The 26,056-nt window shown below is 41.8% G+C and overlaps 1 protein-coding gene across 2 annotated transcripts; it reads left to right on the top strand.

The window, feature by feature from the left end:
* The first annotated feature begins 304 nt into the window (after positions 1 to 304).
* On the top strand, positions 305 to 18,904 carry SERPINB7 (serpin family B member 7). Of its 2 annotated transcripts, XM_020905586.2 has the most exons (7): positions 305 to 472; positions 5,268 to 5,318; positions 5,894 to 6,010; positions 10,631 to 10,748; positions 13,660 to 13,802; positions 16,545 to 16,691; positions 17,842 to 18,904. In XM_020905586.2, the coding sequence occupies exons 1-7, from the start codon at positions 305 to 307 to the stop codon at positions 18,238 to 18,240; spliced, it is 1,143 nt and encodes a 380-aa protein (XP_020761245.2). In that variant the 3' UTR covers positions 18,241 to 18,904. The 2 variants fall into 2 exon arrangements, with proteins under 2 accessions (XP_020761245.2, XP_070320607.1); XM_070464506.1 differs by lacking the exon at positions 5,268 to 5,318.
* The last annotated feature ends 7,152 nt before the right edge of the window (positions 18,905 to 26,056 follow it).

Raw genomic sequence — 26,056 nt, forward strand, 5'->3', positions numbered from 1 at the left:
ATGCAGGTTTGATCCCTGGGTCAGGAAGATCCCCTGGAGGAGGGCATGGCAACCCACTCCAGTATTCTTGCCTGGAGAATCCCATGGACAGAGTCTGGCAGGCTACAGTCCACGGGGTCACAAAGAGTCGGACACGACTGAAGTGACTTAGCATGCACATTATTGGACAGTGGAAACTAACACAACTTTGTAAGGGTTAGGATTAGATTATACTCTAACTGAAAAAAGAAACTCCGTGACACCCACAGAAAACGTACTTGGAGCTCTTTCTTTTCTCCTTCTCCAGCCTGTGCTCCGTTTCACCATGGCCTTCCTCGCTGCTGCAGACGCAGACTTTTGCTTCAACCTGTTCAGAGAGATGGACAGCAATCAAGGCAGTGAAAATGTGTTCTTTTCCTCTCTGAGCCTCTTCACTGCCCTGGCCCTGGTTCGTTTGGGTGCCAGGGGTGACTGCGCTTCTCAGATTGATAAGGTCAGTCTTGCTTGCATCACCAACCATGACTTTTGTGATCGATCATCATGGCGAGCTCTTCTTCCCAAGAGAGTATTGCACTGCCATGGTCTCACGTAAAGGAAGAGCTCTCAGTGGATCCCGTCCAGGGGGAGGAAATAACGCAGCTTGCAACCCGTGCTCTTTAAGCTGGAACATTTCCAGAACTGCAGCTTTGATCCTGTGCCTTAGTGTGGGTCTTGAAGTGTGTTTCCCATGCCAGCTTCACCTGGAGACATCAGTAGGAATTCAAAATCTTTGGCTCCAACTCAGACCTACTGAATCAGAAACTATGGGGATGGGGCCCAGCACTTGAGCTCTGATGGACATTCCAGGTGCATACGGAAGTAGAGAGCCTCAGCCTGAGTGATGGTGGCTCAGTGGTAAAGAAGCTGCTGCCAATGCAGGAGCCCCAAGAGACCTGGGTTAATCCCTGGGGTTGGGAAGATCCCCTGGAGAAGGGAATGGCAACCCACTCCAGTGTTCTTGCCTGGAAAATCCCATGGACAGAGGAGCCTGGTGGGCTACAGTCCATGGGGTTGCAAAGAGTCAGACAGGACCAAGTGACTGAGCATGCACGCATACCTGAGTAATATGGATGAGAAGGAAGAGCCAGAAAGTAATGCCAGTGAAGTCCTAGCTTAGGCCCTGGTGACCTGCCCATAAACGACATGATAGTACAGTCTGGATGATGGCAGCCCACTAGGATGCTTGTCACACTGTCGCCAGTATCACCTTCCCCACCACATTTAGAAACAGCTCATTAACTCACTCCTGTCCACTACCCTGAGCGAGACCACAGGGAGGCGGAAAGGTCATGCTTTCTCTCCCTCCTCTCAGAAAGCTGCCATCGAAGTTCAGTGGGTCAGCAGCAGGTGAGATACCAGGGCCGAGCTGCATGTTGAAACTTCGATACCCAACCTTCTGCCCACCAATTCCTCCCGTTATTTTAGTTCATAAACCAGTGCAAGAGGGAATGGATCCCTGCTGTAACCTTTCATACTTAAGTACGTGTTGAAGGTTATTTGTGCAGTCACGGAAGCTGGAAAGACTTGTTTCACTCTCTGGACTGCTCCACCAGTGACTGATGCTAGGGAATAACCAGAGTCTAAGAACGCTGCTGTCCTAGAGCTGGAGCGGTTTCTAAGCTGGTGCGCTGAGCACCTCGTGCTAACGCAATGATAACAGCCAGCTGGGAACACCATCAGGGTCAGGCTCTGGGATAAGTTCCCCACGCATCTTACTTGATGCTTACACTAACCCTGGAGTTGGCATCACTTCCCCGGTTTTACGCAGGGGTTGTCACACCATCTCTGTGCTAGTAAACTCAGGAAGGTCTTATTCTAAAGCAGAGTTTTTCAACCTTGGCTCTACTGACCTTCTGGGTCAGAGAATTCTTTGTTGTGAGGGGCTGTTCTGTGCTTTGTAGGAGGGTTTGCAGCACTCCCCTGCCCCTTCCTGTTGGATATCATCAGCACACCTCTCCCCCATCATGAAAATAAAAAGTGTCCCTAGACACCACCAAATAGCCCCAAGAGGAAGGGCTGTCTGCCCTAAGTTAGCAAACTGAAAGGTAGCTCAAAGTACATTATCATAAAGCTTCAATTATCTTGAAGCCAATGTTTTGATAAATGCGGGTATTGACTTTGGAAAAATCAATCTAGCAACTAATAAAAAAGATTTCCATTCATTATTTAAAATGCATAATGTTTTAGAAGCAAGTGAGTCTGTTTCTGGTACACCCACATATTCTCAAATAGCTGATCTATCTAGTGGTGATCTTGGGGAATTTTTTTTTTTAAAACAGCTGCAGGAATTTAAAAAGTTAGTTTGACAGAAATTTTGGTCAAAAGAAGGGAAGATTCCTTTCTCCTTGCTAAGCTTCAGTTAATTAAGTTAATTACTAGGCTGTTTTTATAAGGTAGTGAGGAAAAGGTTTAGAACTCAGAGGAGCAGACACCATTGAAAATGTTTTTCCACAAAGCCGTATATATTTTACTAAAGATAACGTTACATAACAATCAATATGTCTTCCAGAGTTTTACCAGCCTTCTCTTGGTTAAATCTTTCTCAAAGATGACAGAAATGGACCCTCCAACTTCCAGGCCTTATTTTAGAAAGGAAATATGCCGCCCAAATATGAACTTTGGGCAGCCCAAGTTCAAGTTCAGTGAACAAAGGCTGGTTAGTGCTTCCCTCCATCTCATACTGAGGTGACTGACGATATAGACTTTTCTTTGCAACTTTTCCTTTTTCAGTTCTGGGGGTACTGAGGGGTAAACTTTTAACATGAATGTTACAAATCAGTAAGAATTAAAAAAAACTACTCTTGGCGACCCCATGGACTGTAGCCCACCAGGCACCTCTGTACATCAGGATTTTCCAGGCAAGAACACTGGAGTGGGTTGCCTTTTCCTCCTCCAGGGGATCTTCCCAACCCAGGGATCGAACCCAGGTCTCCTGCATTGTAGGCAGATTCTTTACCATCTGAGCCACCAGGGAAGCCCTATAATAACATAATCCAAGTAATAAAACTCATGCTTTTGTTTCTTCTCCTTGTGATTACAAAATAAACTCCATGGGAAGGAGGGTCCTTGTTGAACCTTCCTTTCTTAGCGACAAATTAGCAATTTCTTTTTTTTTTTTTGAGATTTTTTTTTTGCTTGATGTGGACCTTTTGTAAAGCCTTTATTGAATGTGTTACAATATTGCTTCTATTTTATGTGTTTTGGCCACACATGAGGCATGTGGGATTGTAGTTTCCAGACCAGGGATGGAATCTGCAGCTCCTGCATTGGAAGGGGGCATCTTAACCACTGGACAGTCAGGGAAGTCCCTTAAATCAGTAATTTCAGTGTTCTGTTGATGAATCATAGTCACAATGAAACTGACCACAAAATTGTGAGGCAAAATTACGAACCCTGGAATATTCTAGTCAACTTGATCAGCTGGGAAGAGGTAACCACAATATCCATGAAGGCACTGAAGGATGAGAAAGGGTGTTGATGCTCTTTCTGCTCCACAACTGCCTAGAACTAGGGGAATATGACACCCAGGCTTCCAGGCATAGTCCTTGATGTCTGCAAAGGCCCCATTTGTGCTTTTTTAATTTGCAGTAGAATGAATGTATATATCAGATTTGCCTTGTAGACTTTGCCTTGTCTCTCATTCCATCTCATACTATCAGCCTAGATTAAGAGGAGGTAGAAATTAAGGTTAGGTTCCAATTCTTTGTGGCATTTAAAGACTAACAATGATACTAATAGTCTTTATAAGTTTTCATATCCCTTTCTGAGCTGTTTCATTCTCCCCAAGCCAATAAGATGGTGCTAGAATTAGGGGCCTGAGGCTTTGAAGTAGAAATCCCTTGCAGAGGCCCTGATAGCAATGTTGGTTTAGTTAAATCCCCACGTGTGTCTCTTGACCTGCTCAGAACAGTCCTCCCAACCTTTTCCCTAGTCCCACTCCTCAAACACACACAGCCTGGAAGGCCCCTTAAGGCAAAGCTACATTTTTTTACAGAAAATTCAACCGATGAGATTCTAAGAGTCACAGACTGAGACAATAGAACAAACCCACCATTGCCCGGCAGTTGTTTAGATTTTTCAGATGACTGGTTGGGGGAATATAAGATAAACGCTACTCCCGTCACTGTCCATCCATGCCCAGGAGGCAGGATGCACTCTGCTCCAGACGGCTGCGAGTGATTCTCATACGCATGGTACATTTTACTACTTCCTATTAATGGTGCTGTTTTGCATTTCAGATCCCAGAGACAGAGGGCCTGGAAAAAGACAGATAAAGTGTAGTAAGAAATCAAGATGGGTATAGGAGCAATTATTAGAATAATGGGGTTATTGAGAGCTGTGCTGAAAAAGGAAAACCCCAAACTGCTCAATTTCAAGTAATTTTTTTTGTTTGTTTAGTCACTCAGTCATGTCCAACTCTTTGTGACCCCATGGACTGTAGCCTTCCAGGCTCTTCTGTCCATGGGATTTCCCAAGCAAGAATACTGGAGTGGGTTGCCATTTCCTTCTCCAGGGATATCTCCCAACCCAGGGATCAAACCCATGTCTCTTATGTCTCCTGTGTTGGCAGGAAGATTCTTTACCACTGAGCCACCAGGGAAGCCTCTCAAATAATTGCAGGATCAAAAATTATATCTATCAAATCCCAATTTTTCTTCCTATTTAATATTTGCTAGATACTCAGTAACTAGTTTTCCCTTTTATGTCTTAAAAAAGTTTTTTATTAATTGGTGGCACCAGGCCTTAGTTGTGGCACCTGGGATCTAGCTCCTTGATCGGGACTCAAACCTGGGACTCCTGGCATTGGAGGTACAGAGTCTTGGCCACTGGACCACCAGGGAAATCGCTTGCTTTTATGTCTTGGTGCGTATGTAGTTAGCCCCAGTCTTGCCTCCTGTTTCATTAAACGAAGTTTTCATTTCTTTATGAGACTATTTCTGATTCTGGTTCAGGTTTAATCAGTGAGTAATTATTAAATTGATCCCCAAGAATGAGCAAACCAAAACTATTAAACATATTTCACTTTGTAGCCATTTATTTATGAATTCTCCCAGTTTGTGATGCTTTCCCCAATGAATAGTCTTGTTCTAAACACATCAATAGGACAGTTGCACAGTTCATTGCCGCCCTATGTGCTAACAAACAAATACACAAATACAACCACCAACAGTGAAATCTCCACTTTTTTTATTAGTTCTCTTCTTGTTTGCTACTGCTTGCTGACTGCTTTCCTTGCTGCCTCTTTACAGGTGCTTCACTTTAATACCTTCTCAAGACATGGGAACTCTGCTGATACTCAGGTAAAGACAATATGTTCTTCTAGAGAAAGACTGTAAGAATCAATTTAGAAAAATCCCCATCTCACTAATATATTTCTATGTTCTCTCCCCTTTAAAACAAAGGATCATGTGTCATTCAGATTTCTGTATTGTGGGTATTCCAGATACATTTTTTGATAATTTATTTGTAAATTATCAAGTAAGCCAATATTTTACTTACATGTTAGCTAAAATTTGGCAAGATAGTGTGAAACTAAATGTTTGCATTTTATCCTTTGATATTCACAGTCAAATTACATTGGTAAAATGAATTATTTAGTACATGCATTAGACAAATTCATTATCTTCTGTTAATAGTTTTATTTTAAGGTTATTTATTTATTTCACTAACTCCTTTAATTAACTTTGATCACAGACACTATTTTGAGAAAGGGTGAAAAATTTTAGATGTATGTGACACTGTTTCCTGCTTTAATAAGCATCATTGCTTTTAAATTCTTTTATGATAATATTATACATGTTTTATTTCATGTGTAAAAAGAGTAGACATATCTTTCCAGCCGAAGAATAATTTTTATACATCTTTTTAACAGCAGCCAGGACTCCAATCTCAACTGAAAAGAGTTCTGTCTGATATAAACACATCCCACAAGGATTATGAACTCAGCATTGCCAATGGACTTTTTGCAGAAAAAGTATTTGATATTCGAAAGGTAAGTGCAGGATGTTAGATGGTTATTTCTGTTATGAACCTGAGTCTTGTTCAATTCATCATCTGAATAAAGGCTTGTACCTTTCCATGGGGCCATACCAAGGTGATATTTATTTTTCCTGTCACTATTAATTAGGTTCCCAGATGCTTCTGAATATTATCACTTTATTTCCAAAGTACGACTTTTCTTCACCTGAATGATCACATATTCAGGGTCACTAGACTGACATGCTCCAAGACAGAGAGAGCTTGCCACTGGCAGCCATGTCCACTGGAGTTAGAATTGGGCTGGGAGGAGCAGACAACGCATTTACGGTTGTCTATGGGCAGTAGAGAAAAAGTCTATCCACCTTTCCTTTGAGTTTTCCGTCTTCTAGGACAGTTCTTCATCCCCAGTGCTGAGCTCACCGCCCTTTTTTTCTCAGCCATGCCCTTCCATCTCTCCTCCCAGTTACTTATCTTTTCAACAAGATCACTCATGAAAGGGGGCTTCCCCAACGGCTCAGCTTGGAAGGGATCCACTTGCAATGCAGCAGACACAGGAGACATGGGTTCAGTCTATGGGTCAGGAAGATCCCTGGAGAAGGGAATGGCTACCCACTGCAATTTTCTTACCTAATCCCATGGACAGAGGAGTCTGGTGTGTACAGACATGGTGTTGCAAAGAGTTGGGCATGACTGAGCACGTGGCACACACTTATAAAAGAGTTCTTGGTAAGAGACGTAGTCGTATAAGACTGGCCAATGGTAGAATTGCAGCTAAGACTCAACACAGGAGATGAATAACTTGAGGTCAGCAGCCTGATTTCTGGTTCTACTACATGGTGTTTGAATTACCAATTCACTCATCATGTAATTCTCCTCATTCAAAGACGAGCAAGTCCCAGAACACACTCTTGCATCCTGGTGTGCCTGACCCATCGTTGCTATGACAACCAGAAGCTGGTAGCACAGTTCAAGCAGACACAGTGGCCACGATTCTCTGGGGGAAGTCTGTTCTCCCTTTTAATTCTCCATGTCTCACACAACTATAAAACTCCACCCGGTGACACATCTGGGCTGGTCTCCGCTTGCATCTTTTCCAGCTCTCTGTGTTCCACCCAGTCATGGACGCTTCGTCTGTCTGTCACCCACTCAGATTCTTTGCCTTTTCTAGCACCACTCCCGAATTGTTTGGCAACTTGTCAATTATGAAGCATTAGGTCACTCTGCTTCTCATCCTCCCAAAGGCATCCCACACAAGTTTCACGGGAGCCACCATGAGCCTCGGCCCACAGTTTGAGTCTCAATGCACACGGACGCTGCTGCGTTCCTGAGGAATCCTCAGCCATAGCCTGGATGCTGACGTGTCTGTCATGGTGCTGTTTATGGTGGCTCGTTTCCATGTTCCTTTTTCTGACTCTCTTTGCAATGTGCTCAAAAGCACAGGAAAGGTGAGATCTAATCAAGAACAGTGAAGACAAGACAGCCGGTTTTTTTCCTCCTAAACATTTATAAGTATAATAAGTTATTCTACAAACTACTTTTGATTTAAATATACCTATCAGCAAATTTCAATCAGATAGATCAGTACAAAGACAGATAATCTCCAAGCTTCTTACATTTCTTCTTATAACACTTTTTAACTCACATTTGAGTATGGGTTCAAATAAGAGGATACATATTCTACTAGAATTGATAAAGATAATATTGTGTAAATAGTCTCTGTGAAAAGTATGGTATTTTTTTTTCATTTATTTTTATTAGTTGGAGGCTAATTACTTTACAGTATTGTAGTGGTTTTTGTCATACATTGAAATGAATTAGCCATGGATTTACATGTATTCCCCATCCCGGTCCCCCCTCCCATTTCCCTCTCCACCCGATCCCTCTGGGTCTTCCCAGAAAAGTATGGTATTATAGAAGACCCAACCACTCTCTCTGATCCCATGTTCTACCTCCTCCCCCAATCCTTGCTAAATGTGCCTTGGATAGGACCACTGTACATGTTATTCCATACCTGATTCTGCCACTGTTTTGAATAAACTTAGTGTCCCTGTGGATGATTCAGCTTCCACAGTTTCCTGACCTTCTCTCTACACCATTATAGATACCTGAGCCACACCCTGAAACTCATCAGCGACCTGAAGTCTACAACTCCGGTTTCCCAGCGCAGCCGCACGGCCGCGCGCCTCTCATTCTTTCATCCCACACTGCCCGTTCTGCAGCCGCACAGAGTCATTCGCTCTCCTGATCTCCCGACTTTCTCTCGGCGGATCAGCCCTCCCCGCCTAGCCTCACCCCTGCAGCAGTAAAGCTGAACTACTGAACTGCTCTTGCCATTCCCTCCCCGTTCTCTCCTCCCAGCGAAGCCCTGAACCAGGGTCGGTGCTGTGACTTCACTCACAGTTCTGCCTGGGCTGCAGAAGAATGCGTGTGGGAAGCCTGGGCGTGTGCAGTTACCACCACCACGCGACGTGGCCGTCTCCCCGCCATCCCAGTCAGATGTTCTCTGCGGTGTCCAACGGCCAGCTTTGGTGTTTCATTCCTGACAGCAGTTTCTGAAAACTCTCCTACTTCTCTCAGTTTCCCAACAACCCCTTACTACCACCATCAGTTTCAATTGAAGTTCTTGTGTTCTACTTGACAAAGAGAATAGAGGCGGGATTCATATCCCAACCCATTTGCTGATCTTTCCCCCTCTTTCCATCAATTTCAGAGGGAACAGTTTTCCTAAACGGTCAATTCCTCCACTGCTTTCTTGCCTCCTACCCCCTTCCTTGGTGTTATCATTTCATCAATGTTCTTTATTAGGCTTTCACTACACTACCGGCTTCTTTCTCATAGCATATAAATGTATGTACAAGGAACCTTTTTTCTAAAGTTTTTCTTTAGAAGCTGCTTAATGATTCTCCTTCCCATCTTATTGTTTCTCACTCTGAAAATGTAAACTTGAAAAATCCAGCTTAATGAAAGAATAATATGTACTCTCGGAGTCCATTCTCCACCCCCCCTTTTACTCCTCAATCCATTGCAATCTGGCTTCTATGTTAAATGCGCCCCTGAAATCCTTTTTATGAAGTTGACTGCTGCCTTCCATGTGGACACCCAAGCTATGAACACTTTGCAGTTTTTATCTTATTTGCCTCTTCATAGTATTCAACATGAATGATGTTCTCTGAAACTCTCCCCTCTCATTGTTTTTATGGTATTGATTTCTCCTGGTTTTCTACTCAGTCTCTTTATTTCATCTCAGTCTCTTTTGTTTGTATTTGTTCCTCCAGGCAGCCCTAAAGTACTAGTGTCCTTTAAACTTTCTGTCCTCAGCCATCGTCCGTTTTCCGTTGACTTTCTCACCCAAGGAGAGATTGCGTGTTCAAACAGAGTGTAGTTCTTTAGCCTTGTTCTCCCTGCCTCTGCACACTCTGTGGCTGTGCCTGCCTCCTGCCAGTCCCCAGACGGGCACCTCCAGACTCTCATGTGCCATCCCTTCTGTCCTCTGACTTCTCTTTCTTCTGTGTTCTCTCTCAGTGAATTATCCACCAAGTATTTGGGTCAAGTTTGTCTTCTCCTTTTCCCTAAGCTTCACAGTCCCTTAGTGAAGAAGACTTATTAGGTCTTCCTTCTACTTTTCAAAAGAAAGGCTATATTGAAATAATCTGAAACTTATAGAAAAGTTGCAAGTATTATAGAGAAGAAAAATTTTTTTTCCTGAACCATTGGAGATCCCTAGTCATATTTGAAGTCTTTGGTGTAATCCTACAAACAATGAGATTCTCCTACATAAGTAAGCACAGCGCAACCATCATAATCAGGAAATTCACACTGTTATATCATTACCAGCTAATCTTTAGATCCTTTTGAGTCTAAGCAATCATCACTACATCATCCCATAGCAAAATAGTTTACTTCAGAATCATGCATTGTGGTTTGTTGGTATGGTGTTCAATCCCTGGGTCGGGAAGATCCCCTGGAGAAGGGAATGACAACCCACTCCAGTATTCTTGCCTGGAGAATCCCATGGACAGAGGAGCCTGGTGGGCTACAGTCCATGGGGTTGCAAAGAGTTGGACACGACTGAGCAACTAACACACATATGTTGCAAAATGGTTATCACCATTTCTTTAGATCACTCCTCCATCTGATTTGATAGAAAACATCACAGGTGTTGTTTTATTTTCATCATATTATCCTTATTGCTCCTCTGGCAGGATTTTGATTAATCCTATTGCTGACAGTGTTATCTTTGATCACTTGATTGAGGTGATATCTGCTGGGTTTCTTGAACAGTTTTTCAGTAGGACGAGGATGACACAAACAAGGGGCAAGAGGTAGGAGGCTCCTGAAATATTTACGGTGAGAAAGCAGCGGTGAAGCTGAGGGGGTGCGTCTCAGCCATAACCTGTGTTGGTCTCAACGCATTTCAAGTGTGCTTCTATGCAAATTCAACTTCAAGTTCTCTGGTCCTCCCTCCCAGCCATAGTCCTTCACCTTTGAGGCAGGATGTAGCCCCCGATTAAGGTAGTGGAAATGAGGGGACAGTTTCAAATGTATATTTCTTGTGGTGCTTAGTTGGTGGTGATTTGTAAGTACAAGAACTATGTTGATTACTTATAGAGCTGTATATCATTTATATTTGTAGGACTATATTGAGTGTGCTAAGAAATTATATAATGCCAAAGTGGAAAGAGTTGACTTTACAAATGATGTGGAAGACACCAGATATAAAATTAACAAGTGGATTGAAAACGAGACCCATGGTGAGTGCAAAGCCCTGGTTTTCTGCAAGATTGTCAGTTATATGTGACTATTGAGAACTCCCAGTGTTAAAGTTGGGAGTCTTTTGTATATATGAGAAACTGTGCCTGCTTATCAGAAGTAATGATTGCTGTTATTTAAAATTGCTCTAGGTTTTGTCCAGGGAATTCCCAGGTGGCACTATGGTAAAGAATTCACCTGCCAATGCAGGAGACACAGGTTTGATCCCTGGGTTGGGAAGATCCCCTGGAGGAGGAAATGGCAACTCACTCCAGTATTCTTGCCAGGAAAATCCCATGAACAGCAGAGCCTGGTGGGGTATAGTCCATGGGTCTCAAAGAATTGGACACAGCTGAGCATACACACACATAGATTTTTATGACACTCTGTTGAAAAAATAAATTTAATTTTAAACTCTCTTCATTTATCAAAATTATATATCTGGCAATGGTGGTTCCTTCTATAAAAAAGCATATTTCTTTATTGACAAGTCTCTTTCCAACTAAAAATGAAATTCAGCTAATAGTCTGGTTTAGTACCAAACAAAGAAATCTATTTATTGTTTTCTTAGTCAATGATTCCAAAGCTTGTCATTTCTTTATCTAAGAAATTGCCCTAATTTATACTCTGAACAATATATATATTTTCTGAGTTTGGTTCCATTTAAAAAATATGAGACATGTAACTTGCACCCTTAAGTACAAACATACAAAAGCATATGATTATTCCAGAAAGTAAGAATACAGTGGCTCAGTTTTGCTTTTGCTCATTCATTCATCATTACTTCAGTAGTGCTAATTTGACCATTAGCTACCATGTATTTCAAATATACTCTTCATAAATCAAAAAACTATGCAATTACTTTTCTAATGTTCAGTCGCTCAGTCGTGTCTGACTCTTTGCAACCCCATGCCAGCCAGGCTTCCCTATCCTTCACCATCTCCTAGAGTTTGCTCAAATTCATGTCCATTGAGTTGGTGATGCCATCCAACCATCTCATCCTCTGTCGTCCCCTTTCCTCTTGCCTTCCATTTAGTGTTAAAGTATTTTGGCATATCAGATTACTACTACCTTTCTTTATTTGGAGCAGTAATTTATTTTCCCTTCTTCCTTTCTCATGCAAATCTATGTATAATTATTCTCACTGTGATGAGGGCATGGACTCAATAATTATTTAGAGGAACACTTCAAAATGATGTCAATATTCCAATAAACCTACCTTGGTCTTATTAGGTTTTATTCCTCCTCCTCCCACCACCTTCCACTCCCTCTTCAATCCTACACACACTGCCAGAGTCATCCTTTAGAAAGGCAAATCTGATCCATCATGACCATGCCCTTTTTTGTGTTTCAGTGAATCTTGAACAATGCTTTTCCATCGCCTTCAAGATAATAAAAAATTCTTATCAGACTTTCCAAGCTCAATTATCTGGCTCCTGCCACCAACCTTTCCAATCTTACTCTTCCTATTGAATCAGAATAAGTTAGGATTTTCCCAAATATAGTTAGCTCTTCGAAGCTTCCAAGTTTTGAATAAAGAGTCCCAACTTTTTGGAAATTCTCCCTGGCGTTCACCTTGCCCTTAGCTCAAGCAGGTGGCCTGGTCATAGACACTGTGTTTCCACCCCACACTGAGCACAGGGCTGTGACCCCAGGATGCTGCAACTGCATTAAGGTGGTGCCCCCACTGCACTGGACTTGTTAATGCACATTCATGAGGCCAACACACAGTGAAGCCAAACAAACTGAACTGTCAGTTTGGAAGCAGAGAAAGGTTTACTGCAGGACCAAGTGGTCCCTGTGGTGGACCCAAAAAGCCCTGAGCTCCTGGAAGAGTTTCAGCAAAGCATTTTTAAAAGCCAGGAGAGGTGGGGAGTTGCAGAGTTTGTGATCAGCTCGTGAAGAATTCTCCGGCTAATGCTGAGGCACCAGGATGGTGTCACAGAGGTTCATGTTCTCAGTCCTTAGGCTCCAAGAGGCTTGAGGCTATGGGCTCTGGTGTTAGGCAGTTAACATCCTCCATTTGGTACGGGGGAGGTTTTTTACATCTGCAAGACAACTCAGGAAATGTGGGCATGCTAAGTCCCTTCAGTTGTGTCTGACTCTTTGTGACCCCCATGGACTGTAGCCCACCAGGCTCCTCTATCCATGGAATTCTCCAGGCAAGAATACTGGAGTGGGTTGCCATTTCCTCCTCCAGTGGATCTTCCCGACCCAGAGACCGAACCCAGATCTCCTGCATTGCTGGCAGATTCTTCACCATCTGAGTCACTGGGGAAACCCATTATATTCCTGAGTCTCCTGCTTCTCTTACATTGGCAGGCAAATTCTTTGCCACTAGTGCCACCAGCAAATGTGTATCAAATACTATTATCTAGGCACTTCAGAGAGGAGCTAAAGGAGAGGGTACGGGGGAAGGCCTGCCCAGGGAAGGCCCCATAGGATCCTGTTCAGTATCCAGAACGGTGCAAGGCATTTAGCAAAAATGTCATGAACATGGAATGTAGGAATTAACCCATTCAATGAAATGGCATTAAACTACACTTGGAATGCTATGGCCTCATCAATGGAATAAATGAAGGCAGTTTGGTGTCTATGAGTAGGGAAGGTCTCTGAGAATTGTCTTCTTGGGCCAGAATCCTGTTTTATGTGACTTTGTACAAATTACTTTTCTATGACCTAGATTTCTCAAAAAGCAACAGAAATAATAATAGTGCCTTCCCTACAGGGATTTTGTGAGAATTAAACCAAATATTGGACATAAAGCATTGCACATGGAAAGTGCTGGACAAAGTAATTGATCACAGATTATTACTAATATTATGATCATTTAAATTATATGATAAGAAAAATATTCATCTTGTCTTTAGCTTTTTAAAATTTGCGTTTTTTTCTCAATTTACTTTTCAAAAGGCAAAATCAGGGATGTCTTTCATGAAGGTACCATAAGCTCATCTGCTGTGATGGTGCTGGTGAACGCTGTGTACTTCAAAGGCAAGTGGGAGTCAGCTTTCACCAAGAGCCAGACCCAAAATTGCCATTTCAGATCCCCCAAGGTATGGAATTCTGTTTAATTTATGAAGGTTTTTGCCAATAATATGCCTTCACAGGGCTTTCCTAGTGACTCAGAGTAAAGAAACCACCTGCAATGCAGGAGACCTAGGTTCAATCCCTGGGTCGGGAAGACCCCCTGGAGAAGGGCACAGTAACCCACTCCAGTATTCTTGCCTGGAGAATCCCATGGACAGAGGAGCCTGGTGGGCTACAGTCCAGGGAGTCACAAAAAGTTGGACATGACTGAGAGACTAATACTTTCACTTTCACACAATAATCTTAGTAAAGTAGAAACGTCAAAGACTTAGTAGTCAGACATGCCATGTTAAGGTCCTTACCTTGCGTCATAGGAGTTACCTTGTCTTAGCACATGAACCTTAAACCCATAGTCTTTCTCACAAGTAAAACCAAGTTATTCCATTAGTTCACCTAGAACATTCCTTTCAATGCTTTGGTCATCTGATTCGAAGAGCTGACTCATTGGAAAAGACCCTGATGCTGGGAAAGATTGAGGGCAGGAGAAGAGGATTACAGAGGATGAGATGGTTAGATATCATCACCAACTCAATGGACAAAAATCTGAGCAAACTCTGGAGATTAAGAAGGACAGGGAAGCCTGGAGTGTTGCATTCCATGGTGTACAAAGAGTTAGACATGACTTTGTGACTGAACAACAACAAATTCCTTTCAATCCTCAGTCTTTCATGTTGAAGCATAGAAATTCAGATTTAATGTTTAAACATAGTTTTATTTTTAAGTGGAAAATGCTATTGAAACGTTCTTTCTGCACCTTTCTATATCAGAAGTTTTAGACACAGGAGTGCGGAGAGCTCATGGAAATAAAAAATGACTGAGGAGTGAGGAGATGGGCAGTTGAGCAGAGTAGATCAGACGCCAGGAGGACTTGGAGTTTGGTGGCCTTTAGCACCTGCATGGAGGGCAGCCAGCCCTGCTGTGTGCCCTTAACTGCAGGGTCCCAAGAAGAGCCCAACTCAGGAGCAAGTCTATAATGTAGGTGCCTCTATGAGAACTTAGAGAGGAGCATAGAAGTATTTTGAAAATCCTAAGTGAAAAAACTGAAACCTAATAAATACTAGTAAACCATAACTCTGTCTGATAAAGATGTTAGCTGTGTAATTACAAGGTGAAGCGTATTAGACAGTCCCAGAATTGTAATGGGGCTTCCCAGGTGGCGCTAGTGGTAAAGAATCCACCTGCCAATGCAGGAGATGCAGGAGACTCAGGTTTGATCCCTGGGTAGGGAAGATCCCCTGGAGGAGAGCATGGCAACCCACTCCAGTATTCTTGCCTGGAAAATTACCATGGACAGAGGAGCCTGGCGGACTACAGTCCATGGGGTTGCAAAGAGTTGAACATGACCAAGTGCACACACACAGAATTTTAATGACGGAGGCTGACAGTGTTAATGGTATTTGGAAATGAGCTTTTATTTCCTACTCTTTCCTTCAACTCCTCTGGTAGACTGCATTTGTTAACTCATTTCCATAAATGAAAATGAAGCATGACTCTTTCCTACATCATCTGTGGGGTTTTGTTTGTTTGTATTTTGCTCCTAAATAATGGCTTATTTAAATAAATATGAGTATGTGCAAATAAAATATCTGTAAGTATTAACATAAAGTATAATAACATTGTTTAAAATAATCTTCCTGACTATATCCCTTATAATAGAGTTCTAATATATAATTCATAATATAATATGCTGTAGAATCTATATCACTTGACAGCTTTGGTTCCATCCAAAATTGGTGAAGTCATCCCTTCGTTAAGAAGTCTGGTTTCCACCTTTCTCCAGCATAGCGCAGCTGTGGGAATCGCCCCTGCCCTAGCTTGGAAATGAGACTTTGTGGCTCAGCCCCCGTGGTTCCAGAGTCAGGGGGAAGGCACCTGCCTGTCTCACTAGGAAGGCGCCTTCTTCCCTTTACTGCCTCATGCGTGCTCTTTCTGGGGTTTGTGTTCTTGGTCAAAAAGGACAACCTTTCTGGAGGAAGAAGAACCCATGATTCAAGCATAAAATTTATCCATCCTCCTCTGTAGGATCTTTTTTCGTAAAGGGAGATTTTATACAAATACTGAAAAACTTGCAGAATCACAATATCTTTTAGGAAAGACAGTTTATTATATCTCTATTATGTTTCTAAATCTAGAAGTGGTAGCCTAAAGATAAGAGCTACAGTGTTTCCCTCAAGTTAATTTGTCAAATATTTCGCAGGAATTAAAAAAAAAAAGCTTTACAACACCCCATTATTAAATTGTAATTTTTATAACACTTGCCTGTATTTTACTTCTATAGAGAAAAATCTATAGCAATCACTTGAAATTATAATGCTATTTAATCATTATTCATGACAAGATATAGACATTTTCAGATAAAACACTAAATGCAAGGCAATGTTCCAAGTGCTAGCTGTAGTAAGGCACATAATCTTTACAACAATCCTATGCAATAGAGACTATGTTTAGCTCCATTACAGAGATGAGGTGTAGAGACACAGAGAGGTGAAGTAACTTTCCCAAGGTCACACAGTTGGTGAGTTTTAAGCTCGGGTAGTTACTCTCAAAATCTGTGGTTTTACTCAAGATGTGGACCAACAGGACCGCCACTGGCAGCAAGTTGAGGACAATCCACTGGAAAGAAAAACCTGCAGCACTGTTCTCATTGCACTTGGTCAATAAACGGAATAAGGCGGGCTTTAATGTTGTTTTAATGACTTGACTTTCAGTGTCCTGGGAAAGCAGTGGCCATGATGCATCAAGAACGGAAGTTCAATTTGTCTGTCATCAAAGATCCATCCATGCAGGTTCTTGAGCTCAGATATCATGGTGGTATAAGCATGTACATAATGCTGCCGGATAATGACCTATCCCAAGTAAGTTACCACTGTTGCTCTCACTGCTGGGGAATAAGGAGACATCTAAGACCCTTGATTGTGTTCTTATTCATCAACTTCAAGATTTCAGGTTGTTAGAATTAGTCACTTACCCATTTGTTCATTTATTAATCCAAGATTTGTAAACTATGTTCCTATGAAAACTTTTCCTGTTATAAATCTGGAATAATCTATGATCAATTCTCAGTGTTAAGGAGTTGGTGAGTTCAATTTGTGAGTCACTTTGGGGCAGTGGTTTTGGACAGATATATGTGGCCCCTCACTCTGTCACTAGGGGCTTCCCAGATGGCTCAGTGGTAAGGAATGCACCTGTCAAGAAGGAGACATGGGTTCGGTCTCTGGGTCCAGAAGATCCCCTGGAGAAGGAAATGGCCACCCACTCTAGTGTTCTTGCCTGGAGAATTTCATAGACAGAGGAGCCTGGCGGGCTATAGTCCAAGTGTCTGCAAAGTCAGCATGACTGGGCACGCACACACGCGTGCACTATGCCACTCACGGTCCCAGCTGTGCATCTTGGGCACATCTCCCCGCATTGTCTTGAGCTGCGGTTGTCACACGTGTGGAGTAGGAGAGTCAGTTTGTATCCGGATCTTCCAGTGTGGGCGCCTGCGCTGGGGGATGCTGATCGCACAATTCCGGAGGCTACAGCTCTGAGCTCCTTGCTGTTGGCTACCCAGGGTCCCACTGGTTTCCTCCTGCATGTTGCGCAAATGTTATTTTCCATGTCTTTCATGAGGCAGAAATGGTCAGGAAACACTGATTCAAATGACTGCTGAGTTCCTTTCTCCCTCTCATGATCTCTGATTCCCAAATTCCTTCACTTGCTCACTGTTCCACTTGGTCTATATATGTTAATATGTGGGCAGAGAACAGAAATGCCTTGAAATATCAATACAAATAAACCACACCTTGTCATAGCAGAGCAAATTAAACATATGATTCATTCAAGAGTACTTGAGCCATTTGTTTTAATCATTTCCCATTTCCAGACTCCCCTGGCACCCTTTCACATACTTACAAGCAAATATCCAGGAGATAATTGTTAGGGAAAACCATATACCTCTGTAGCTATTGTTTCATTTGTTTCTTAACCATATGGTTCTAAGTTGCCTTGTAACTATTTCTACAGATTGAAAACAAACTGACTTTTCAGAATCTAATGGACTGGACCAATCCAAGAAAAATGAAATCTCAGTATGTCGAAGTGTTTCTACCTCAGTTCAAGATAGAGAAGAATTATGAAATCAAGCACTACCTAGAAGCCCTAGGGCTGAGAGATATCTTTGATGAATCCAGAGCTGATCTCTCTGGTATAGCTGCAGGAGGCCGTCTGTATGTATCAAAACTGATGCACAAGTCTTACATAGAGGTGACTGAGGAGGGCACAGAGGCCACCGCTGTCACAGGAAGCAACATCGTAGAAAAGCAGCTGCCTGAGTCGAGTGTGTTCCGAGCTGATCACCCATTCCTATTTATAATCAGGAAGGATGACATCATCTTGTTCAGTGGCAAAGTCTCTTGCCCTTGAAACTACAACTGGTTTTTATTAGAACAGAAGCAACAACATCAAGGAACCACCACAAGGAAGTAGATTTAAGTTTAATTGGAAGCATGTGATGACTCTTCTAGGTTTACTTCCTTCTAACATTGATCAGCAGAAGATTTGGGTGACTTGATTTGACCTGGTTTATTGCCCTGATCTTGCTCTTAGCATTTCTACCACCATCAGGCCCACCTCTTTCTAATTTCATTGTCTTTCTATCCACACTGATTTCTACCAGTCTTCACCATAGCCACTTGCACAAAGATCTGGGTATACTATCTGGGAACGGTGGAATGCTCTACCTGTAATGTTAGGGTAGTAATGTAGAAGCAGCCCTAGGGATATTTTTTGAGACTGTAGTTTTTATCACAGATATTCTAGTTTCATTGCAAATATCTAGGAAGTAGATACAGCTGCTGGAAATAAGTATCAAGGATAACTTTTCCTTGCTGAGCTAAGAAGACATCAGAATTGACTTTTAATATATCTGGTTTGAAATTAGTATCTAATCTAGATGCTAAAAATTGTGGATTTAGGATTGGGAACCAGCAAAATATTTCATCAATAATTTTGAGTTGACACCTTTCAGCCTTTCCTTGATAGAGATTTGATGTGTACATAGTTTTTCAAATATTAGTGTCTTTTAACTTTTGCCAGTTGTTTATAGCGTATTATTTCATATGCTGTGTAGTTTGTTTTTTTCTTTATTTATCAGAATAAAGAAATACAAAATAATTATACCTTGTGATTGTTCTTGGATGAATTGTGGGAGTATTGGCACTCTTTTCTAGGCCAAGCAAGCAATTAAAAGAAAGAATGCTTTTTTAATATAAATATGATTTGGTCAATGTTGCTATTTTATTACACACAAAAGTTACTTTTACAGATACATAAGCAGATCATTTAATTTAAAATTAAATATTAGGATTTAAGTTCATAAGGTTACATAATTTGCATATATGCAGTTCAGTTCAGTTCAGTCGCTCAGTCATGTCCGACTCTTTGCACCCCATGAATTGCAGCACACCAGGCCTCCCTGTCCATCACCAGCTCCCGGAGTCTACCCAAACCCATGTCCCGTTGACTCAGTGATGCTGTCCAGACATCTCATCCTCTGTTGTCCCCTTCTCCTCCTGCCCCCAATCCTTCCCAGCATTAGGGTCTTTTCCAATGAGTCAACTCTTTGCATGAGGTGGCCAAAGTACTGGAGTTTCAGCTTCAACATCAGTCCTTCCAATGAACATCCAGGACTGATCTCTTCTAGGATGGACCGGTTGGATCTCCTTGCAGTCCAAGGAACTCTCAAGAGTCTTCTCCAACACCACAGTTCAAAAGCATCAATTCTTCGGTGCTCAGCTTTCTTCACAGTCCAACTCTCACATCCATGCATGATTACTGGAAAAACCACAGCCTTGACTAGATGGACATTTGTTGGCAAAGTAATGTCTCTGCTTTTAAATATGCTGTCTAGGTTGGTCATAACTTTCCTTCCAAGGAGTAAGCGTCTTTTAATTTCATGGCTGAAGTCACCATCTGCAGTGATTTTGGAGCCCCCCAAAATAAAGTCTGACACTGTTTCCACTGTTTCCCCATCTATTTCCCATGAAGTGATGGGACCAGATGCCATGATCTTAGTTTTCTGAATGTTGAGCTTTAAGCCAACTTTTTCACTCTCCTCCTTCACTTTCATCAAGAGACTTTTTAGTTCCTTTTCACTTTCTGCCATAAGGGTGGTGTCGTCTGCATATCTGAGGTTATTGATATTTCTCCCGGCAATCTTGATTCCAGCTTGCGCTTCTCCCAGCCCAGTGTTTTTCATGATGTACTCTGCATATAAGTTAAACAAGCAGGGTGACAATATACAGCTTTGACGTACTCCTTTTCCTATTTGGAACCACCCTGTTGTTCCATGTCCAGTTCTAACTGTTGCTTCCTGACCTGCATACAGGTTCCTCAAGAGACAGGTAAGATGGTCTGGTATTCCCATCTCTTTAAGAATTTTCCACAGCTTAATAAAACTCCTAGAGGAGAACATAGGCAAAACACTCTCCGACATAAATCACAGCAGGATCCTCTATGACCCACCTCCGAGAATATTGGAAATAAAAGCAAAAATAAACAAATGGGACCTAATGAAACTTAAAAGCTTTTGCACATCAAAGGAAACTATAAGCAAGGTGAAAAGACAGCCCTCAGATTGGGAGAAAATAATAGCAAATGAAGCAACAGACAAAGGATTAATCTCAAAAATATACAAGCAACTCCTCCAGCTCAATTCCAGAAAAATAAATGACCCAATCAAAAAATGGGCCAAAGAACTAAACGGACATTTCTCCAAAGAAGACATACAGATGGCTAACAAACACTTGAAAAGATGCTCAACATCACTCATTATCAGAGAAATGTAAATCAAAACCACAATGAGGTACCATTACATGCCAGTCAGGATGGCTGCTATCCAAAAGTCTACAAGCAATAAATGCTGGAGAGGGTGTGGAGAAAAGGGAACCCTCTTACACTGTTGGTGGGAATGCAAACTAGTACAGCCACTATGGAGAACAGTGTGGAGATTTCTTAAAAAACTGGAAATAGAACTGCCATATGACCCAGCAATCCCACTTCTGGGCATACACACTGAGGAAACCAGATCTGAAAGAGACACGTGCACCCCAGTGTTCATCGCAGCACTGTTTATAATAGCCAGGACATGGAAGCAACCTAGATGCCCATCAGCAGACGAATGGATAAGGAAGCTGTGGTACATATACACCATGGACTATTACTCAGCCATTAAAAAGAATTCATTTGAATCAGTTCTAATGAGATGGATGAAACTGGAGCCCATCATACAGAGTGAAGTAAGCCAGAAAGATAAAGACCAATACAGTATACTAATGTATATATATGGAATTTAGAAAGATGGTAACAATAACCCTATATGCAAAACAGAAAAAGAGACACAGATGTACAGAACAGACTTTTGGACTCTGTGGGAGAAGGTGAGGGTGGGATGTTCTGAGAGAATAGCACTGAAACAAGTATACTATCAAGGGTGAAACAGATCACCAGCCCAGGTTGGATGCATGAGACAAGTGCTCAGGGCTGGTGCACTGGGAAGACCCAGAGGGATCGGATGGGGAGGGAGGCGGGAGGGGGATCGGGATGGGGAATACATGCAAATCCATGGCTGATTTATGTCAATGTATGACAAAAACCACTACAATATTGTAAAGTAATTAGCCTCCAACTAATAAATATAAATGAAAAAGAAAAAAAAAAAGAACTTTCCACAGTTTATTGTGATCCACACAGTCAAAGGCTTTGGCATAGTCAATAAAGCAGAAATAGATGTTTTTCTGGAATGAGTGTGAGATGAGTGCAATTGTGCAGTAGTTTGAACATTCTTTGGCATTGCCTTTCTTTGGGATTGGAATGAAAACTGACCTTTTCCAGTCCTGTGGCCACTGCTGAGTTTTCCAAATTTGCTGGCATATTGAGTGCAGCACTTTCACAGCATCATCTTTTAGGATTTGAAAGAGCTCAACTGGAATTCTATCACCTCCACTAGCTTTGTCCGTAGTGATGCTTTCTAAGGCCCACTTGACTTCACATTTCAGGATGTCTGGCTATAGGTGAGTGCTCACACCACCATGATTATCTGGGTCATGAAGATCTTTTTTGTACAGTTCTTCTGTGTATTCTTGCCACCTCTTCTTAATATCTTCTGTTTCTGTTAGGTCCATACTGTTTCTGTCCTTTATCGAGCCCATCTTTGCATGAAATATTCGCTTATTAACCCATGGTAATTTTGTTCTTCAAAACCTGATCACATTCATGTTCTTCGTGGAGATATCCACTCAGGTTGACTCACAAAACACATCATACCCACACGTACTCGTTTCTACCTCCATCAGTGGCTCTTTGAGAGCATTCTGTGTTCTGCTAAACACATACCAAACCTAAACAAAGGGAAGATGTCTAAGGTGAGGGGAAGAGCATCATTGGAGCTTCTATTTCTAAAGGAGCAGAAAGAAGCTTTTTCTCACAACTTTTAATAGAGAGGAGGAGAAATATCATTATCACCTTCATTATCATCATAATCATAGCTTATTTACTTTACATTTTTAAGACTTTTTTTAATGTGGACCATCTTTAAAGTCTTTATTGAATTTGTTACAATATTGCATCTGTTGTTTATGTTGTGGTTTTTTGGCCTTGAGGTGTTTGGGATCTTAGTTTCCCAACCAGGGATTGAACCATGCCCCCTGCATGCTGGAAGGTAAAGTCTTAACCACTGGACCACCAGGGAAGTCCCTCCTGCTTATCATTTATAAAATGATCTCAGACCTCATCTCAATTCTCCTTACAAACCTGTAAGGTGGAAATTAGTATTTATTATTGCTATTCTCGTTTCATAGACATTAAGCCACTGCCAGAGATGATCTGTGCTCCGTCACGACGTGCCGTGGACTCCACTGCGAACCTCACTGTGACTTGGCTATGCTGAGTCTCCTCATCTCACACTCTAGCACCTCACATGGCTCACCCCTTCTCTAGCATGCTTACCGATTGACGCCAAGTGTCTTTGATGACCTCAGGCTTTTCTGGAAGACCACACCCCTTATAAATTTGGGCAACTTCATAATTACATGCTACATGTTCTCATGTTTGGGTCATCTAGACTTTCAGGTGGAGAAGGCAATGGCACCCCACTCCAGTACTCTTGCCTGGAAAATCCCATGGATGGAGGAGCCTGGTGGGCTGCATTCCATGGGATCGTGAAGAGTTGGACATGACAGAGCAACTTCACTTTCACTTTTCCCTTTCCTGCCTTGAAGAAGGAAATGGCAACCCACTCCAGTGTTCTTGCCTGGAGAATCCCAGGGATGGTGGAGCCTGGTGGGCTGCTGTCTCTGGGCTCTCACAGAATTGGACATGACTGTGACTCAGCAGCAGCAGCAGCAGACTTTCAGTTGATTTCATGTAGCTAGGTATTATTTCTCTTAATAATAAGCTTTCTGACAATTTGTACTGTAATAGAAGAATAACATAAACTCTTCTAGTAATATACTCCCCTAAGTACAAGCTCTCTAAGAGAAAGGGCAGTGATCTTCTGTTCCCTTTCTAATTTCTCTCCAGTGCATGCTTCACTGACAGATTCTACTCAACAGAGAAAGCATTATGTGTCTTTAATCATCCGGGTATCTCTTGATGCTAATATTTAGTTTCTGACCCGATAGACAACCTAGGATATGTGAGGACCCATTACTAGAAAAGCATGTGTCTAAAAATAAGACTAATCCTCACTGTAGATACCAGCAGTACTTTTGAGAAGAGAAAGTCACAGGGAACTTACCTAACAAAGCAGGTAGCCTGCTGACTTTCAGAACTTAATTTTGTCATGAGACCTTCCTTTGATCCTCTCTGTCTTCTGCTTGTTCCTTGCCTGTGGCTTTGTGAACCAAGACAAGAACAGCATTGTACTGGATGCAGGATACTTAAGTGAAGCTAGAGTGACTAATCTTTTATAGATATGGAGCTTTATTCTTGGCTTGTAATTTTTTAACATATTTATTATTGAAGTATAGTTGACTTACAGTGTTTCAGGTGCACAGCAAGGTGATTCAGTTTTATACACACATATATTATTTTTGAAATTATTTTCCATTATAGGTTATTACAAGATATTGACTATAGTTCCCTGTGCTATACAGTAAACCATTTGTTGCTTGTTGCATATCTATTTTTTTAATTAGAAATCTAGCATTCTATTCATACTAAGTCAAAGTGGAATCAAAATGTCATAAATTTTTTAGTTAGCTAAATGTTTAGGCCATGTTTGAAAACAACTGGACTATATGATGATCTTTTATCTAGCTTGTTCCACTTTTCCTATTTCATATTCAGTGTTTCTGTTTCGTTTAGTTTATGTTTTCCAGTTACTCCATCTCTTCTTTTTCTTGAATGTTCTTTAGCAAACTTTTATCAAGTGTAATAGAAAAGCTTACATGTATATATACATATATGTATATATATATATATATAATATGCACGCTGCGCTTAGTCACTCAGTCGTGTCTGACTCTTTGCCACCCCATGGACTGTAGCCTGCCAGGCTCCTCTGTTCATGGGATTCTCCAGGCAAGAATACTGGAGTGGATTGCCATGCCTTCCTCCAGGGGATCTTTCCAACCCAGGGATCAAACCCAGGTCTCTCACATTGCAGGCGGATTCTTTACCATCTGAGCCACCAGGGAAGCCCCAAATAATATGTATGACATATATATTTTAGAAAACCTTTGAATTTTTGCCTAATTTGGCTTGTAATTTAAGCAAAGCAATACATGTTCATATATACTTAGTGCACTGGGAGTGAGAGAGAAGGATGCAGAATGCAGAGGAAAGCATGGAGGAAAGAAAAGATGGACCAAAATGCTTTTCATATATTTTAAAAAAAATCCACCTTTAAAGGTATTTCTTTTCAAGTGCACCTCTTCAGACTAGACTTGTCAATGCTGCTAAGAGCTTGATTCTTAGACTGGAAAAAGCTGTCACAATGTTCACAAGTTGTAGGCAGTGTGATAAGTCCAATGAATCTTGTAATATCCTATAATAATAGAAAAAAATCTGAAAAAGAATCCATATTTAATTGAATCATTTTGCTGGACACCTGAAACATTGTAAATCAGCTATATTTCAATTAAAAGAGAGCAATTTTAGAGACTTCCCTGGTGGTCTAGTGGTTAAGAATCCATGCTTCCACTGCAGAGGGCACAGGTTCAATCCCTTGTTGGGTAATTAAGAGCCTGTGTGCCACATCAGTTCAGTCACTCAGTCGTGTCTGACTCTGTGACCCCATGGCTTGCAGCACACCAGGCTTCCTGTCCATCACCAGCTCCTGGAGCCTGCTCAAACTCATGTCCATCGAGTAGGTGATGCCGTCCAACCATGTCATCCTCTGTTGTCCCCTTTTCCTCTTGCCTTCAATCTTTCCCAGCATCAGGGTCTTTTCTAATGAGTCAGTTCTTTGCATTAGGTGGTCAAAGTATTGGAGCTTCAGTTTCAGCATCAGTCCTTCCAATGAACATTCGGGACTGATTTCCTTTAGGACTGACTGGTTGGATCACCTTGCAGTCCGAGGGACTTTCAAGAGTCTTCTCTAACACCACAGTTCAAAAGCATCAATTCTTCAGCACTCAGCTTTCTTTATGGTCCAACTCTCACATTCATACATGACTACTGGAAAAACCATAGCTTTGACTAGATGGACCTTTGTTGGCAAAGTGTCTCTGCTTTTTAATATGCTGTCTAGGTTGGTCATAGCTTTTCTTCCAAGGAGCAAGTGTCTTTTAATTTCATGGCTGCAGTCACCATCTGCCATGATTTTGGAGCCCAAGAAAATATAAAGTCTGTCCCTGTTTTCACTGTTTCCCCATCTATTTGCCATGAAGTGATGGGACCGGGTGCCATGATCTTTGTTTTTTGAATGTTGAGTTTTAAGCATGCCACATGGGGTGGCCAGAAAAAGGGACAGTTTTAGTAAATAAATGAAAATGAATGTTTATGAGAATCTAATAAATATCAGGTCATTAAAAAAATCCCTGGAATATATACCTAAATGAGGACATTCTGGGTGGGAACCATTCATTGCAGCACAAAGCAAATGCAAGAGCCAAGGACCACTAGATGGGTGCAAGTGCTGTGGAATTCAGGCTCCAGGGGTGACCACATACCATGATATGTTCCTTTAGACACCTAGAACAATAGACAGGGACACACACCTTCACTCCGAGCTGTTAAT

Source organism: Odocoileus virginianus, unplaced genomic scaffold (genome assembly GCF_023699985.2).
Source record: "Odocoileus virginianus isolate 20LAN1187 ecotype Illinois unplaced genomic scaffold, Ovbor_1.2 Unplaced_Contig_26, whole genome shotgun sequence".
Taxonomy (NCBI): Eukaryota; Metazoa; Chordata; class Mammalia; order Artiodactyla; family Cervidae; genus Odocoileus; species Odocoileus virginianus.

What these genes read in the sequence shown, in the direction of transcription:
- SERPINB7 (XM_020905586.2), top strand. Translation starts at nt 305, where the DNA reads ATGGCCTTCCTCGCTGCTGCAGACGCAGACTTTTGCTTCAACCTGTTC. An exon ending in GCGCTTCTCAGATTGATAAG is followed by an intron (nt 473 to 5,267) that starts GTCAGTCTTGCT and finishes GCCTCTTTACAG; the next exon opens with GTGCTTCACTTTAATACCTT. An exon ending in CGGATAATGACCTATCCCAA is followed by an intron (nt 16,692 to 17,841) that starts GTAAGTTACCAC and finishes CTATTTCTACAG; the next exon opens with ATTGAAAACAAACTGACTTT.